The 12,504-nt window shown below is 39.9% G+C and overlaps 1 protein-coding gene across 7 annotated transcripts in view; it reads right to left on the bottom strand.

Moving 5' to 3' along the window:
• Positions 1–12,504, bottom strand: part of MYT1L (myelin transcription factor 1 like) — a 527,336-nt gene that overhangs the window by 180,093 nt on the left and 334,739 nt on the right. For all 7 annotated transcript variants that reach the window (XM_060187042.1, XM_060187047.1, XM_060187048.1 and 4 more), the window contains exons 6-8: positions 988–1,042; positions 777–810; positions 424–486 (exon numbers count right to left, since the gene is read on the bottom strand). In XM_060187042.1, the coding sequence (XP_060043025.1) occupies positions 424–486; positions 777–810; positions 988–1,042 (152 nt within the window). The remainder of the gene's footprint in view (positions 1–423; positions 487–776; positions 811–987; positions 1,043–12,504) is intronic.

The raw sequence follows: 12,504 nt of genomic DNA, 5'->3' as shown, positions 1-12,504 counted from the left end.
TCCAGTATCATGTTTGGGCTTCGTTTTCCAAGACGAATGCTGCTAAATTATGGAAGCCATATTCTTAAAGAAAGATCAGGAAGGTCACACTTTAATTTACCACTATGATTTCCCATCCTGCAGTTACTGGAATGAGAAAATGGCAAGGAGAAATGAGGTTTCTCACTGAGGCACTGGCAGTGGTTGGCCTGCCTAGGCTAGGTTTACATATGAAGAAAATGAAGCTGGTTTTTAATTTGTGTCACCTTTTCTTTTATTTAAAATTCTGTGTCACCCCCCACAGCCCTTCTGTGCCCCTCATAGATAGAATAGCTTATATGGAGAGAACATTCAAGAGACCACCCACTTACATTTTTTTATTTGGGTCCCTATATAGCTCACTTTAGACAGTATGATGTAAAAAAAAAAAAATGCAGGCATTACCTTCTGTGTCTTGCGTATTTGCCACTAACGTGACCACTGCCATCACAGCCGGGCGTGGGACAACTGCAATAGGAAAGACAGTGTTACACAGTGTACCTGCTGCTGGAAGGAGAGAGAGTGAGAGAAAGGGGGGAGTGGAGAGAGGAGAGAGGAGAGAGAGAGGAGAGATAAAAAATGGGAGGGGTGAGGAGGCATGAGGGGATGCTTTTTACTAGCAAGTCTCAGGGAAATTAATTCCATCAGTGCAGTGGGCCATGAGCAAGCTGCTGATGAACTCCAGTGCAGTCTACCCATTAAAAGGCAGGGATTTCTAAATTGCTAATGGGGATACATTTCACCCACAGAACACTAACCTGAACAGCTCTTGTATGGCTGGTTCCACGGGAACTGCAGAAAGATGGAAAATAGATAAAAATTTATCATCTATCACATGTAGCCCTCTTCCACAGGAAATTACTGAGAGGGTAGTGTCAAAGCAGGACTCAGAGTGAACCATGCAGCTTCTGCAGGATGAAGGTGACCCCAAGTGGGGCCTCTGGAGACACTGGAAAAGTGTGGACCTACCTCGAACCCCTTTGGACCGTGTGCGATGACGCTTCTCCTCGGCGTCCACCTCCATCTGGGGATAGATGAGCAGGTGGTCAGTGTCCATCTGTATGTAAGGCCAAGGGTACATGAGCCATACAATGCCAATGTAGGGACAGGAAATACCTCCTTTTAGCTTCTTTGAGAATGGAGGGCCTCTGCAAGTGTGTGTGTGTGTGTGTGTGTGTGTGTGTGTGTGTGTGTGTGTGTGTGTGTGTGTGTGTGCGTGTGCTGCAGGGGGGAAGGTATAAACTGTCTAAATGTGTCCTATAAACATAATACACCAAACCTTGATTTTTTTGGGTTATATTCAATTATAAAACTGCTACCTATAGTGGAGGATAGATTTAGATGACCCCTGAGCTGTAACTTATTCACTCTGTCTTTAAAGACTTCATTAGGGCGTATTTAGGTTAAGATTCATTGTACTATGCAAAACAATTAAATGTGCAAGAACTTAACTACAACTATCCCTATATAGATACATAGGTATACATGTATGTATATGTATATGTGCATATAAATGTTTTCATTCTCTTGACAGTTGGAAGGCTTAAGCTGTTTGAGTAGCTAAGATGGAAGGAGGCAAGCATGGCAGAAGGGCACCATATTACCTTGGGAACTACTCTCACTGTTGTGTACTCTTGACATTTAACTGCCACGACATTGGTCTAAATTGTCAGGATGCTTATTGCTTACTAGGGATACAGACCTAACAAGTCTGTAATAACTGGACTATCTTAGATAATACAAAGGGTTTTGTACATTGCTTCATATGATCATCAGACCAATTTTCTAAGGTAGGCCTCTTTTTAAAATATTTACTTTCTTATTATTTTACTTTACATGATATAACAGAGAAACATTTGAGAGAAGTAAGAGAAAATAGAGAGGAATTGAGAAAGAGATGCCTTAAACACTACTTCACCACTTAGGAAGCTTCTCTCTTACATATGAGGACTGTGGATTTGAACCCAAGTCCCTGTGCATGGTAGTGTGTGTAAGAAAAGTCTCTTTACTATAGCTCTTTCACAGATGTGACTTGTTCAAGATCAACAAGTAAAAATTTTGTGTGGGTCCCAGAACAGCCTATCTGTACAACAGCTTTAAGTCACAGGAACACTTAACACAGCTTTGTGGATAAATGTGTATTTGTAGACATGTGTGCCAAATATCTCCACAGTGTGTAAATAATTTATATCTAGCAGAACTGCACAGGGGAAGAATTTACTCAACATAACAAAGTGCTGATAAGAGATGAGAGGTGAAGGTGATAGTTTCCTTTTTCCAGACACATCTGTGTTGTTTCAGCCTGGCTACTGTAGCCAGAGTTGCATTCATGTGCAAAAGGCAGGTAACATAAAAATTATGTACACAGCTATTCCTTCAGCAGTTGTGATAAGAGAAGCCGGATCAGTTAAGAAGACTTTAGTTGGATGCATGTGACTTTCTTAGATGCTCTCTATAGAAATTAGCAAGGAAGGTCTCCTATTAGAATAAACTATTGGCAAGGCATGGATCTTAAGAGACATCACACTAAAGCATTCAAATACCATGCTGGTAGTGACTCATTAAATGTTTTTATATATCAACCCCCCTCAATATTTATTAATACTGTATGCTGAGTATTCTGTCAGGATATATATGTAAAAAGAAACTCAGATCATTTGATGAACTTAAAAGCATCTAATAGGTAAAATATCTACAGATATGATAATGTATCAAATTTAGTAGCACAAGAATTTCAGAAGCACAGGAGCCAATATGGGGGTAGGTCTTTGAGGGGAACCTTCTCAGGAAAAGCTGTGATACTTTAGAATTGTCTAGGTATAGAAGGAAGAAAAAGAGACTATCATATCTTATATAAAGATAGTTATTGAATGGATAAGTGAATGAATACATGAGATGCATGAGTGAATCAACTTCCTGGGAAGCCAGGTGATGGAAGGGGCGGGGGCAAGATCATTTGAAGACAGGATTGATAGAGCAGTAGGAATGCTGTCAGGGCCACACAGAGAAAGGGAGAGAAAGGGGGCAGTGAGGCATACAAGGGGGAGTGCATGAAGTTCTCTAGAGGTCTGGACACATTGAGAGAGAAGGGTGACAACTAACTGGACAGATAGATATTGAAGATTCTGATTTGTTTTTTTAATTTTTTAATTAATTTTATTTTTCAAAGAGATTCAGAGATAGTGAGACACACATACACACACACACACACACACACACACACACACACACACACAGAGAGAGAGAGAGAGAAACACCAGAGCACAGCTCAGTTCTGGCTTATGGTGGTGCAGGGGATTGAACCTGGGACTTAGGAGCCTCAGGCTTGAGAGTCTGTTTGTATAACCATTATGCTATCTCCCCCCACCCTCTGATTTGTTTTTATAAGACAGAGAGAGGCAGAGAAACAGACAGACAGACAGGTACTGTTATAGCTTATGCAGTGCCAGAGATTGAATTTGGGAATTCGAACATGCAAGTCCTATGTTCTACCTGCTGACCTACCTTCCTGACTGAGAGCTGCTGATGCTCTGAAGCATGAAAAGAATACTCCACAGTCATATTAGAGTTAAGTAGAAGAGGGGAGTAGAGGTAAAACCAGAGCTTAGAGGAGACAGATATCAAAAATGGAAGGAGTATGGCAAAGACCTTGTTGCCATTTCTGTTTCATTCCTGGAATAGAGATATCAGGAGAAACAAATGAACACAACCATTTCTTAGAAGAATCAACATTGGTATATTGCACCAAAGTAAAAGACTCTGGGATAGTAGGGAGGGTTCAGGTCCTGGAACATGAGTGGTGGAGGTGGACCTAGTGGGGGTTAAATTGTTATGTGGAAAACTGAAAAATGTTACACATGTACAAACTATTGTATATTTTTAGGTTGCTGGTAATTGATTTATTAGTACAGCAGCATGTAATCAATCTAGAGAAAAGAACACTATCCAACCCTTACTTTTTGGCTCTCAACTCTCTCTTCATCCCCTCTACTCAATTTTTCTCTTTCTTTCTTTCTCTCTTTCTTTCTTCCTTTCTGTCTTTCTTTCTTCCTTCCTTCCTTTCTTTTTAAATTTTTATTTATAAAATGGAAACACTTACAAGACCATAGAATAAGAGGGGTACAACTCCACACAATTTCCACTACCAGAACTCTGTACGCCACCCCACCCCCCCCGAGAGCTTTCCTATTTTTTAACCCTCTGGAAGTATGGACCCAGGGTCATTATGGGGTGCAGAAGATGGAAGGTCAAACTATTGTACTTTACAGTTGACTATAAACCATTAATCCTCCAATAAAGAATTTTTTTTTATAAAAGAACAATCAATATGATATAGCCTCTTATTGGGTCTCCTCTGGGTATTGCCTTTCTCCTCTGATTTAAGCCACATACTATATATGTCAATAGCACCCTTAGAAGCACACTGATGCTCTGAAATTGCTATTCAGAAAGGAGACATTTTCCAAACACTGTAAAAATTCATCACAGCATGCAGCAAACAGGCAATATGCTAACAGTTAAGACCCCGAGGAGGTTAGGGGTGGGTTAGAAGGGTGAAGAAAATGCCATTGACATGCTATGTCGATGTCCTAGAACTGGGGATGCAGATAATGAGATGAAATCCTATTCATCAAGGAGATCAAAATAGAGCAAAAATGGTGTTAGAGGAGGTAAGTTGAGAAACACTCCCAGTTTGGTATAGCAGAAGCACAGAAGTAGATATTGGGTGCATGATACCTATAAGAGAGGGAAGGGGAAAGACACTACCTAGATGAGTTTAAGTGTTAGCTGCTGTTTTAGAATAAAAGTGGAGGGGAGGGGAGGATGGTTGCAGGCAGTATGGTATGTTCTAGAGAAACAAAGTGCAGGAGTGACTCCATTTTTTGGTCATTGTAGGGGTTTCATCTCTGTAGAGATTTTTTTTTCAGACAAAAAAGCAGTAGCAGAGACACAAAAGGAAAACCCCTACAGTATCAAAGTTCCCCCCAGTATCTTGGGAGTGGGACTTGACCTTGGACCATGCACATGACGAAATAGCTGTCTTCTTTGATGAGCTACCTCATTGACCTTCATATATATTGACACTAAGGTTATTGCTGAGGCTCAGTGCCAGCATGATGAATCCACTGATCTCAGAGGCCATTTTTACCTTTTTCATTTGATAAGACAGAGAGAAATTGAGAGGTGAGGGGGTAATAGAGAGGGAGAGAAAGACACCAGCAACACTGCTTCAGTGCTTCAGAAGCTTTCCTCTCCCCTGCAGGTGAGGACTGGGGACTTAGATCTGAGTCCTTGAGCATGGTAATGTGTGTGCTTAACTGGGTGCATCAACACCCAGCCCCTCTATTTTCATTTTTAACTTAGTCACTCTACACTAGTTCAACTTGGGCCTTCCCTGTAACTTTGGGAGAACTGCTGTAGTTTCCAATGGAGAGAATGGGGATAGGGAACCCTGGTAGTGGGAATGGTGTAGAATTATACCCCTGCTATTTTATAATTTTATAAAATATTTATTTTATAAATCAATATTAATTCACTAATAAAATTTTTAAAAATAAGGGGAGAGAAAGAGAAATACCTGTAGACCTGCTTTACCGCTTGCAAAGATTCTCTCCCTGCAGGTGAGGGGTGTGGGGGGTGCAGTTTAAACCTGGGAGGTGTCCACACTTTTCATGCATATAAAATCCTACATCCCTAGCCCTCACTGGGAGGCAGCTTCTGGAGATCTGAAACATCCATCTCTAGGTTGTTGCTAAGAGTTTTGTTTGAGCCCAGACTTTCCTGTGTCTGTCTTCCCAATTTCTGCTTAAAGAAGAAGACAGCAGATCTACTTGGGAATCAGTTGAAAAAGGAAGAACTGTACTGGGTTTCATTTAGCAGGGTTCAGGCAAATCAACACATCCTAGGAGGGACAGGAGATAGCCCACCCGACTGCCGTTCTTCTGGTTCACTCATCCTCACACTACATTTAATGAATCACCTGTATTCATGTGTTTCTGGTCATAAGTTTAGGACAGAATTTGTCACCAAAAGGTTGTTAGGCTTTCTTCATAGGCATTGGATTGGAAATTATGGCCTCATTAGCTAATTGCTCATATGGTTGAATAAGAATTGTTTTATTTTTTACAATTACATTTTAACCCATTTCTAATATCTAGAGGAGACAATCTTTATTTTCTTCCAGTTGGGTAGTCAATTCCCAAGTAAAACTTTTTGCATGTTAAAATATCCCTCTTGTTATATGCTGGATTCTAGTCACGATAGGATCTGTTTGGGATCAGTCCATGCTATTTTCTCATTTATTTATCTAGATCTAACCTTTTTAATTTTCAGGGACACTTTGCCTTCTGATCAATAAGTCACCTTTACTGTGAAGATTATGTCAGATCGTTTACAAAAAAAAAAAAGCGCCCAGAAGTGCACACAGACAGTAGGTACTAGGAAATGGTGCTTATAATTTCTTTCTCTTTCAGTTAATAAAATCATATATTGAAATATCAGAACTACTTTAAACTTAAAGTTTTAAACTTAGACTTAAAGAGGGAAATACTTGAAAGATAAATATTTGTAGCACAGCTTCACATCCCCTAAAGTCATACTGCAGGTAAGGACTGGAGGTTTGAACCCAAGTCTTTATACATGGTAATGTGCATTCTCAACTGGGGGTGCCACCATTGCCCCCCACCCCAGGATCCTTTGTCTATTGTCTACACCTTAAGTTCAAGGTCAAACGGCCTTCTTTAACTACAACTTCCTGCACACTTTCTCTTTCTTCAGGAACCCCATCTTCCTGGTCCTACCTCCTTCTGCCATTTTAAAAGATGGGTGCTGCTCTCCTGCCAGCTGGCAACTATAGTCAGAAGCATCTAGTGGACTGAGATTCATTATTCTGGTGGGTCTGACTTCTGAATGCAGGAGATCTAATTGGTAATACCATAGAGGGATGAAAGGTATCTTTTAAAATAAATCTATTAGTTTTGGTCTTCCCAGAAATTGGAGGAAGTTAAACCATATTGTCATTATTTGATTTCTGATTCCCCCTCTAGTGCTTTACACTAGAAAAAAAATAAAACCACTGGCAACGATTGATATTTTAAAAGTTATTATATGTGAGAGAGTTTCACATAAGATAGGGTGCAAGAAGTCAGAGTACCACTCTGTTACATGTAGCTCTAGGGACTGAACTGGGAACCTCAAACACTCAACCCAATGGCCTACCACCAGTTGAACTATTTCCCTAACCATTTGTCATTGATAACTTTAAGATCAGGGTTTACTATTGATAAGATTATTTATTGTGAGTGTGTGTGAGAGAGAGATGTGAGACTATCCATAGAGCAAAGCAGTACTTTAGCATATGCAACTCTGAGGATCGAACCCATGTCTCCACCTATGCATATCTTGTTCTTTAGCCACAGAGTCACCCCCTCACTTGCCAATGTTCATTTAAAACAAAAAGCAAAATAGATACTTCTAGGAATTTTAATTGCTTTCAACTTGAAATCTTGAACTTAAAAAATTTGTGTGTGAACTTGCAAGAATATATCAGAATGATTAATTGCAGTAAAGCAAAGTGATTATTTGGTAATATGTAAAACTTCTATGTGGAATCAGGATTTATTTTATTATTATTATTATTTTAATTTAATTTATTTTTAATATTTTGTTCTTTCTTCTGTCCTCTCTCCAGTGAAACAGAGACTTTTCTTACTGGGAGACCTAGTGAAGACAGCAGAATATGTAACACATATAAAATTCATAAATTCACGGGGCTACGTGGTGGCACACCTGGCTGAGTGCACATGTTACAATGCACAAAGACCCAGGTATCAAGTCCCTAGTCCTCCCCTGCAGGGAGAAAGCTTTGCGAGTGGTGATGCAGGACTGCAGGTGTCTCTCTTTTTCTTTTTCTCTCCCTGTCTATCTCCCCTTACCCTCTCAGTTTCTGGATGTCTCTATCCAATAAATAAATGTAGTAAAAAAATTTAAAAAGGAATTATTTTAATAAATTCAGCAAAATTCCCTCTGACCCATGTTGTTGTTTTCTAATACTTAGCACTTCACAGTATGACAGTGAACACCAGGGAGGCATTGCACTTGGGCCTTTGGATAGGAAGAGTTTCCAGGGTCCTCCATACTTTTCCCTTGACTTGCCTTTTCAGGCACCATTAACCTGCTTTCCTTTGGAAGGAGCAGGTAGAGGGACAGTTGACACATAGCCTGGGCTGGATGGCCCCTCAGTCACACCTCAGTTATTTGGGAAGCCACAACTCATTCTGGTAACAAGGTCAGAACCACTCTGCCACCTCCTTCAGATTAGTTTGCGTCATTTTCATTCTTCCTTAGCACCACTCAGAAGAACAGATTCCAGGAAGGGCAGATCTGAAGTTCAATTTACTAAATTCTGTGACTGGGAGAAAGAGTGGGGGAAAGGTATAAAGGAGAGAGGCTTCAAGCTTTTGGCAAAACAAGGAGTGCAGATCCAACTGTGTGCAGGTGTTTCCCATGGCTGTCTTTCATTCCCAGGAGCTGTTGTCTCCTAGGTAACTGAGACCCAGCCCCACAGATACAACTTCACCCGCCAGAAACTGCTTTCATGTCTCAGTTCAGACTCAAGGGAAGTTTTGGCTCATAAAACTCCATCTGTAAAGATCAGCAAGAGCCAGGAATTATGCATTGCACTCAACCTTGAATGGTGTTTCTGAGTACTTGATGAAAATTTAAAAGTGGTTTCCAAGATAAGAGAAAATGTTCAGCTTTTCCATGAATTTAAGGCAGTGCAAATATGTTACAGTTCAGGCTTTCTATTCAATAGTTGAATTAAAAGAAAGGATTTTTTAAAAGTACTTTGAAAGGTAGTTAACTTAGAGAAGACCAATGGATATATATAGCTCCTGGAACCATGAGACTAATAAAAGTAAAATCATGCTAAATATTATATTCTGATTATATTAAAATTTACAACAAAATTACTTTAGCCTAAAAGGATGTGGCTATAATTCCACCCAATCTTTCTAGGCGATAATATGTATGAAGGTTCACTTTCCCCATTTGACCCCAAAGTGAACCCACTCTCCTCTGTTTTCAAGAATAAAGAAGAATATGCCCTTCTTCGGGAATGATTTTGTGGGTAACAATTCTTTAATGTAGGATGATATAGTGGTCAGCGTATGTGAGCTTCATTTGAGTGGGGGTGAATCTGAAGGCTAATTGTTTATGAATCAGTCAAAAAGTATTTAGTTATTTTCAAGAAGATGAATTGCAAAAAATAGTAATGACAAATCATAGTACTTAAAACACGACTCTAATTCGAATTGAAGCAGAGGAACAAAACCTTTTGTTTGCTTATAACTTCCTTATTACCAGGTATGAAAATGATAAAGGTTTACGTACAAATTGAGTTAAATGCTGACTCTGACAGGTCATATTCTTCTTGGATTCCCATCACTGCTAACTGTTCTCTTGATTAGTTCTTGAAGTTCTGAAGGACAGCAGTGAGGTGCTAATATTTATGAGTCAGGAATATACAGGGCAAGTAAGTGTATGTTAGCCTTGCTTTGATGTTGGGAAGACTCTGGAAGATCTCTTCTCATTAGAATGCTCTGGGCATGCATTGTTCACAGAAGTGGGAAGTGGTTAGAGTACCACACTTTCAAAAGAAAAACTGCAGACACGTGGTCTGACATATATATATATTCTTTCTTTTTTTTTGTTTAGAACAAAAAGAAATTGAGAGGGAGATAGAGATGGAGAGAAAGAGAGACACCTGTAGACCTGCTTTACCACTTCTGAAGCATCCCAGCATGCAGGTGGGGAGCAGGGGCTTGAACCTGGGTCCTTGTAAATAGTATTATATGTGTTTAACTAGGTAAGCTACTTCCTGGTCCCCTTGCCATTTCTTTAGGAGAGAAGCTGTCTGTGGATGAACTGGAACCTGTAAGATATTTAAGATATTGAGAAACTTTTCTCACATACCTAAGCAGGGCAGTTAAAAATCAGATCAGTCTTGGAAATTTTAGAGTACACTCTTGCCCTCATGGCTGGTGACTGTACAATAAAGTGGTGCAGAGGTCCAGGTCACATGATACTCTAAAAGTGAATCCTTCTAAGTAGAAGACAGGTTAAACTCTCAACTTCAGGCCTGGTGTGGAATTTAACACTTTAAATATAATGCACCATATCCAAAGAAAATAGCAAGCCATATGATGACAAGTTGCAACAAAAAATAACTTCACAGAGGAAATCTGTCACTCCAACAGGTGATTTTGACAGTGAAGTGATTGGGCATGCTGCTGTCAAAGCACCTGCCAAGAGTACACCATGCCAGTCTTCTGGGCTCTGAGGATGTATCTCTCACCTCTGTACCTCAAGACCTGTGTGTGAATGACATGAGAATAGGAATAGGACCCAATAGCCAAGAAACCGGTCATCATAAAGTTCACTCATCCTTTAACATTTTAGATACAGGAAAAGAAAATTGTCAGTAGTGAAGGACCCTCTCTCTGAGGCAGGTTGACATGAGACAGAAGGGTACCTGGCACAGAGTAGACATCTGTGAATTTTAGACAATAGGGTAAGTCAATGAATAAAAGAATTATAGTGACGAAGCCTTCCCAGGGTCATCTAGATTGTTAGATACTACTTAATAATGTTATTACAATTTCAAAACATTCCTCATGCAAAATGATTCAGAGAAATATTCATCACATGCAGCCAGCCAGAAAGTATCTCTATCCCACAAGCAAGTCAGGGATGGCCATTATCAGTGGAATGTCAAAGCCTCCAGATTGCATACAATCATGAGGTTTCAAACTCTGAGGATGAAGTTGAATAAACTAAACCCCAAGATTTAGGCAAGAAAAATTTCTATTCCTCAACTGCTATTTCTAACAGAAAATTAGGTTGTTCTAAGGGATGTGAAGTCAGGTATGAGTGGCAGGTTGGAAACTGACCTTTAAATAACACCGGGCACTAGGGCAACCAAACGTCACTCATCTACAAAAGCAAGAAGCTGGAATCCTAACCTACGGAATCTATTTCAAAGGAAGGAGTTGCATGAAATGGAAGAGTCAGCTCTCACAAAACCCACCTATCAGCTTTGTCTGAATATCTTTCCTAAGCCTATACAAATGCTTCTTCCTCAAGACCAGGGATCCATATTTGAGTTTTTCTTCCTGTCTTCTTGCTAGTTAACTGGAAAATATGGCCTGTTCTGGTCTCAACAGCCAGTGCCACAGTATTGATTTCTCTGTGCATTAGGAAGCAAGCCCTGGTTGGTAACAAGCAGTATTTTGCAGCTTCAAAGGAAGACACTGAAATTATGAGTATTCTAATGAGGACTAAAGGAAGGAATATAGCAGATGAGATTTAGGGTCTCTATTTTGGAAAAAGCTAGTAAGTCTATTTTTGGTATATCCCAAGGGGCCCAGTTTTTTCTTTTTATTAAATTTTAAAATATTTATTTATTTTCCCTTTTGTTGCCCTTGTTGTTTTTTCATTGTTGTTGTAGTTGTTGTTGTTTTTGATGTCATCGTTGTGAGATAGGACAGAGAGAAATGGAGAGAGGAGGGGAAGACAGAGAGGGGGAGAGAAAGATAGACACCTGTAGACCTGCTTCACTTCCTATGAAGTGATTCCCCTGCAGGTGGGGAGCCGGGGGATCAAACTAGGATCCTTGTGCCAGTCCTTGCGCTTGGCGCCATGTGCACTTGCTACCGCCCGACTCCCTGGGCCCAGTTTTCTTTATCTAGTCTTCATGCTGAAGTCTGAGAACCTAGTGGGACATGTGAAATGAAACCAATGTTTCAAAGCCTTTAGAGATGATTACAGGGAAATCAAAGGCAATGGTGATTTTTTTCTTCCTTTCCTTCTTTCTGTTCTTTCTTCCTTTCTTTCTTTCTTTCTTTCTTTCTTTCTTTCTTTCTTTCTTTCTTTCTTTCTTTCTATATTTTAATTTTTTTTATTTACCAGAGCACTAATCAGCTCTGGTTTATGGTCTTCTTCTTCTAGCGTTTGCCCTTCTTCCGTAGCCAGTTAATGGCTTTGAAAGTGACTGGGATCCATGTGGATTCAGTCGGCTAGGAAGGATCGTCAGTTTCCCCAATGAATGGGTACTCACGGGATGCACCACGGGAAGGTCGATCCAATGCATCCTGATGGGATGCATTGGTTTATGGTGATGTGAAGGGACTGAACCTGAGACTTCTTCGTTGCCTCAGGCATGAATCTTTTTGCATAACCATTATGTTATCTATCCACATCTGGCAGTGGTGATATTTTTAACAAAATAAATAATGTTTAATTTTATCCAGATAAGGGTGATCTGATAATTTTATAGCCATAAAAATGCCTGCCAATTTCCATCGTTTATTATCAGAGTGGAGAGATACCTACAACAGCTGTGAAATGTGTTAGAAATATGTTCTGTGAGTGAGGCAGAGAGAGCCTTCATGTCTTGGATCAGTGGGAACTCAACAACTGCTCAAA

The sequence above is a fragment of the Erinaceus europaeus genome, chromosome 3 (assembly GCF_950295315.1).
Source record: "Erinaceus europaeus chromosome 3, mEriEur2.1, whole genome shotgun sequence".
NCBI classification, from domain to species: Eukaryota; Metazoa; Chordata; class Mammalia; order Eulipotyphla; family Erinaceidae; genus Erinaceus; species Erinaceus europaeus.
This window is presented reverse-complemented; position numbering and strand designations above follow the sequence as displayed.